The sequence below is a fragment of the Heloderma suspectum genome, chromosome 1 (genome assembly GCF_057233095.1).
Source record: "Heloderma suspectum isolate Gila_16-S chromosome 1, 16-S_ref, whole genome shotgun sequence".
Lineage (NCBI taxonomy): Eukaryota > Metazoa > Chordata > Lepidosauria > Squamata > Helodermatidae > Heloderma > Heloderma suspectum.
Genome location: NC_139458.1, coordinates 93,405,176 through 93,411,175, shown reverse-complemented (window position 1 = coordinate 93,411,175; position 6,000 = coordinate 93,405,176). Strand labels below are relative to the sequence as shown.

Genomic DNA, 6,000 nt, shown 5'->3' with positions numbered 1-6,000 from the left:
GAAGGAGCGGGGGTTGGCGATACGACGGCTCCTCTCCTTGCGCGTCAGCGTTCGGGAGACTGGAGCGCCGCGCCAGGGCAGGGCAGGGCAGGGCAGGGCAGGGCAGGGCGGGTCGGTAGGGGGGGAAGGCAGCCCGGGCTCCGAGGCGCCTGGAAGAGCGCGGAAGGGCGTGCGTGTCTCTGCGTATGTGTGTGTGTGAGGGTGAGCAAGCAGGCGTGAGGGTCCGGCCGGCTGGCTGGCTGGCTGGCAGGGAGCCTCCCCCTGGCCCTCCTCTTTCCCTTCCTCCTCCTCCTGCACAGCAGCAGCCTGGGCCTGGGCCGGGCTCGGGCCGAGAGGCGGAAGCGCTCGGGAGAGCCCCAAAACTTTGCAGAGCGGCGGTCGCGCTGGGGCAATGTGGCTGCTGTGGCTGTTCCTGGGCTCGGCGGGTGAGTGAGTGGCGGCCGGGCGAAGGGAGTGCGGGGCGGGAAGGCTGAGCCATAGGGCCGGGGGCGGGAAAGAAAGCGCTCCTGCGCGGCGCTGGAAAAGGCGCGAGGTGCGCGGGGGGGGGGGGCGGCGCGAGGTGGGGGAAGGGAGGCGAAGGGGAGCATACGGTGGGGCGGACCTCTCCTGCTTCAGGCTGGAGGGAGCCTTGGGCAGCAGCCTCCCCTCCGCCTCCCCGCTCTCGCTCTTTGTACCCAGCTCCCCTCCCTCAAGTTGAGAGGAGAACGTGCGGGCTTTCTTTCGGGGGTGGGGTAGGGGGGTCCGGAACCCTTGGAGGAGGAGTGGCTGTACCCACCTGGGCCGCAAAAGTGCTGGAGGGACAGCCGAACCCTAACATAGCCACAACGTGGATCAGGACTTGGAGTGCAATTGCTTTCGCTTGAGGTCGCCTGGGTAGCCCCGGGCAACGCCGCTTACTGGTTGCGTTACAGTAGTCCGTATAGGGGGCTACGTACTTACAATTTTCTGTGTGTGTGTGTGTGTGTGTGTGTCTTCCCACCACCGCTTGGGATGTAGGCTGGTCGCAGGGTCGTGAAGGCTCTCTCTTCGGTGGCGGCGGGTCCCTGTGCTCTCCTCTTTTGAAACGATATTATTAAATCGTCGATTATTTATGTAGTATTTTTACGAAGTGGTTTACAGTTCCTGTCTTTTCTAACAGCTCCGCTCACTCGTTCGTTCTGATAAGGTCTCTTGTATGGATATATGAAAGTTTACAAAGTACTTTCTCCTCCCCCACCCTTTTTTGGAGCATTCCAAAGTATTGAGAGCCCCCCCCCCCCGCATTTTGCTTAGAAAAGCCACGCATGGAACGAAATGCAATCCTAGTGTTTTTTTGTTTCTGAATTCTTAATATCTCTCCTATCATGTAAATCTGTGAGGGAGTTTTATTGAGTTTTTATCAGGCAGTAATTGGGTGTTTAAAAAATAAAAATATACATGGAACCACAGGCCCTTCTGCCCCTAAGGAGTCACTTTTTGGTTTATGTTTGTGGTGGTTTTGGAACTCACGTTTTCTTGGAGATTTGGCTGTAATTCATTTCTGTAGCTCTGTGTTACTTGTGAGACTTGAAAGGGTCAACCCAGTGTCAATCAATCCAATTTCTGAATAGCGTTGTTTTGGGTTCTTTCACCCAGGCCTCCTCTACTCTTAACCCTAATGGGGGAAGAAAAACTGATAGAAAAGAGATGCCTACCAATGTTAAACATAGAATCATAGGATTGGAAGGGGCCTACAAGACTATTTAATTCAACCCTCTGCTGAGTGCAGGAAGCCTGATTGCCAAGCAGTTTCCCATCTAAGTACTAACCAGTGCTGACCCTGTTTAGCTTCTGAGATCAGACGAGGTCGGGCACATCCAGCCCTTTGGTCATCATACCTCTAGTAAAAAGAAGTACCTGGTATGTGCTTCTGGAGAAAGGAACCTGCAAGACTGTCTCAACTAGGGATGTATGAAAGTCACATCTTTTCGCAGGTGTGATTCGCGGTGTGAGGGGGAGGCGCTCTGTCCCTCCCCCTGGAATCCTCCCTGGCCGGCTCTGCTCCACAGTGACTCCACGGAGCCACCGGCCAGGGCCGTCCACAGCTGGAGTTCCAGCCACGGCCGGGCTGCTGCGGACGCAAATGGCGGCCGCCATAGTGGCTGCCATTTGCGTCCAGCCAGGCTGCCGTGATAGGCTACGTAAGTATTTACGTCGCTGTTTGCGCCGCTGCTCTTTCTATGATAGGCTACGTAAGTATTTACGTAGCCTATCACGGAAAGAGCAGCGGCGCAAATGGCGTAGCGGCTGCCGTTTGCGTCCCTGCTCTTTGCCATGATAGGCTACGTAAATACTTACATAGCCTATCACGGCAGCTTGGCAGGACGCAAATGGCGGCTGCAGCAGCCGGCCAAAAGACCAGCTGCTGCCGCCACCGCCACTGGAGCCCCAGGTAAGTTTCGTTCCAGGGGGATTCCGCGGGGTGGCGGGGGTTGGGAGGCCGTTCCACCATGGATTTCGGAGGGTCGAATGCCAGTGCATTCAGCCTCACTGAAATCCATGGCGGAATTATCCGCCATCCCTAGTCTCAACTCAATGATAACGCAGAGTTAGGAGGGACCAGAAGTCTCTTCTTCAGCTTCCCGTTTAAGGCAAGGACTCTCCCCCACCCATTCAGATTCACCCAGGCAATCCAGACTACAGAAAAACAAGAATCAGACTTGGAGAGCATCTCTCTCTCCCCCCGCCCCCCCCCCCCGCCGGTAACTTGAGGAGATGCGTTTCAACATCTGAAGATATGAATACTGTATTAAACCTTCACAACTAGGGTCAGTCCTGTTTGAGTCTGGCTGCAATCTAGGAATGAGGACAGCTCCACACAGGAACATAGGAAGCTGCCTTATTTTGAGTCAGACTATTGGTTCATCTAACTCAGTATTGTCTACACTGACTAGGGATTGAATCTGGATCTTCTGTGTGCAATGTGTTCTACTACTGAGCTACTTCCCCTCCAGACATAGCAGATATTACTGCTGTAGGTACACCTGGGTTAGTACATCTACCATTTTATTCAGAATTCTTTTTATAACATATGTTGAGGAATTCAGCTCATAAGCAGTGAACTTTCTGATGGCGTCAACACTGTCTGTCTGTCTGGTTGTCTGTCTATCTATCTCAAAAGCAATAGAACTGTGGTTATGTTTGTGTCCAAGGAGAAGCATTTTTCATACTGAATGTGAATACATCAGAAAGGCCACTGTTTACTAGACTTCTGGCAAAACATCTCGTTCTAAGAAGATTCTCTATTGCACATTTACACATTTTTTCACTATTGGAGCATTTCATACAACTGGAGGTTTTGTATTTATAACTGCAAACAAACCCAGCTGTACTTTAACTGTATTTAGGGTTTTCACAGTTCCCTTAACAAAACTAAGCAGTGATGCTGGTGATAAAGGTAATATCTTATTGCTGGCCACATCATTCCCATTTCGGTTTTCGGTTTTCATAGAAGCTGAATGATTTATTTCTTGCCTGTATTTATGCTTGATAATAACTCTGTATAACAGTGATACTTTTGTACAGTAGAGATTGGCAAAAGTTGCCATGGGTGTACAAAGGATTTTGCTGTAGCAACTTTGTTTGTGAAGTTCATCTAGAATTCTTTCATGTGCTGAATCATAATATGAGGAGTGCTTTATTTCCAGGTGCCTTGATGTCACCCCTTGTTGCATTCTTTTAGAGAACTCTGAAATCTTTGCTTTCACTTAATCTTTTCAGTGCTATACTTTTACCTGTGCCATTGAAAGTGATATCACAGAGTATTATTGCATGAGCAATGGGGCATGTATTTCTTACATCAGATAATTTTTTATACTTTAAATCCTTCATATTTGGGATGTGCTGTTCATATTTGGCTCATGAGTAAATACAGTTTTCTACTTGATAAACTCAGCAAGTAGTAAAGTAGCATTAAGAAATCTATACCATCTGCTACATTGCCTCTGTTAGAGCACTGAACACAATCTGAACTGTTTCTTTTTACCTCAGCATCATCTGAAGCTTAAATGACAGCAAATCTTCCTTCATGAATGTATGCAACCAGTATTTTCAGAAATCTTGTTTTATTAATGACAACTTGTTGCTGATTATCAATGTTGCATTTCAGTGCAATAAACTTTGACAGCTTTGATTTATTTGGATCTCAGAATGTGGAATATTAAAATGCTGGGTAGCTAAAGAGCTCAAACCGGACAAACTCAGAATCTGAGATTCCTGTTGTTTGAGCAGTAGTTATACATCTTTATAACAGAATAAACTGATCTAGCTATACATGTATAGTACCTGTTGTTGTTTTTTGTCATTGGAAAAGTTTCATGTTTTCTCTTAAATGAAAATTCTCTTAACATTGCATTCTGCTGCTAGTACTTTGTTTCCACCTTCTCTTTTGCTGTATCACTAGTAACTGCAGTAGAAACTTGCATATCATTTGATAATGTCCCTTAATCTAGATTGCTTTCTAAAGGAGATCCATTTTGGAATAATTAAACAAGAGTTGTGTCCTTGAAGTCATACTTATTTAGTATCAGTAGCGTCTTTGTGTTTTCTGGTTCAATAGCATATCTTTGTTATACTCTCCGGTAATTTCTGAAATAGTAATTCAGAAGCTGGATATGAAAGCGCGCTAAATGAATGTTGCATTTCCTTCATGCTACTATCTCTTGTCAGTCTATCAGTCATTTTCAAACTTCTTCTCTGTTCTTGATTGGATGACAGTTCAGTCCAATGTACATATCAGGTTGTTTTTCTGCAGTTGCTCAAGTTTTGAAGATACAGGGTTGGATCCAGAGTTGTGCAAACTGGAACTACATGAACTGGATACTCCCATGGATGAAAATGGGGAAGCCATTTTTACCGATTCCTCCTTGCCCTACAGCCCTTTATGCCACTGAAAATCTGATTTGGAGGCTTGGAGGACCCTCCGGAACAGTGTGGGAGGTGATTCTCGGGGCTGGGGGGGGAGGGGAGAAGGGAAGTCTGCAAAAATCTCCTCCCCCTCTCTTCCATCTGAAGGAGCATCCAGTTCACAGAATGGAAGCCTCTGCTGGCTCTGATTTACTTCCATGAACTTTTCCAAAGCCAACGTCTTGCTATTCTAAGCATCTCTAAATTTGCTTTACTGTCAAGAACAATAATTTTTCTGTTCTATTTATTTTGCATGGTATCCAATGGCATCCAGGTCAACAGTTGTACCATTTGATATAACCTTATTGAAAACTTGTTTCAATTTATTTATCTCCTCTAAAGTCAAGTGACTGCTACTTGTTTCTGAATTATTACTATAAGCTTGGGACCAATTTGTCTGAGGGATTATCTTCTTTCATATATACCTACCCAGACCCTAAGATGCCCCTGACTGAGGTGAAGGAGCAGGCTTTTTCAGTGGTAGCATGCTGGCTGTGGAATGTTCAGAGAGGCTTGCATGGCACCTACAGTGTGGTCTTTCTGGTAGCAGGTGAAGAACGTTTTATTTTCCCAGGCTTTTTACTGCAGTTTTTAAAAAATTGTGTTAGGGTACAATCCTATGGGGATAGGTGGCTGCCTCTGAACTCGGAGGTGACCGCCTATCCAATGCAGAGCAGGAGAAGCACAGAGGGGATCATCCCCTCCATGCTTCAGCTTCTTTGCATTTGCGGCTAGACAGCCGATTTTGGCTGTCTAGCCATGGGAAGACAGAGCTGGGGAGGAGGCTGCTGGACAACACATAGGATGTGTTGTACCAGTATATCTGCCTTTGCCACCCCAGAACGCATCCTGGAACACCCCTTTTTCACTGCTCTGCACTCCATTTTCAAGTGTGGAGCGCGGGGCCATTCCAAGCTGCCTGCGAGGCAGCATGGGAAGGGGCGAAGGTCAGTTCTCTGGGAACTGACCTTGGAGTGCGGGCTCAGAGGTCAGTTCCTGGAAACTCACATATTCTATGGCCATCTAGCCGCTGACTAGCAGTCATAGGATTGCTCCTTTAGTGTGTTTTTAGATATT

General features: G+C 47.5%; 1 protein-coding gene across 13 annotated transcripts in view; it reads left to right on the top strand.

The window, feature by feature from the left end:
* The first annotated feature begins 325 nt into the window (after window positions 1–325).
* The window catches only part of LDLRAD3 (low density lipoprotein receptor class A domain containing 3), a 357,700-nt gene continuing 352,025 nt past the window's right edge, over window positions 326–6,000 (top strand). For all 13 annotated transcript variants that reach the window (XR_014790386.1, XR_014790392.1, XR_014790391.1 and 10 more), the window contains exon 1: window positions 326–425. Coding sequence is in view for 3 of the 13 variants with exons in the window: in XM_084851213.1 (XP_084707339.1) it covers window positions 392–425 (34 nt within the window). In the remaining 10 variants the exon portion in view is untranslated. The remainder of the gene's footprint in view (window positions 426–6,000) is intronic.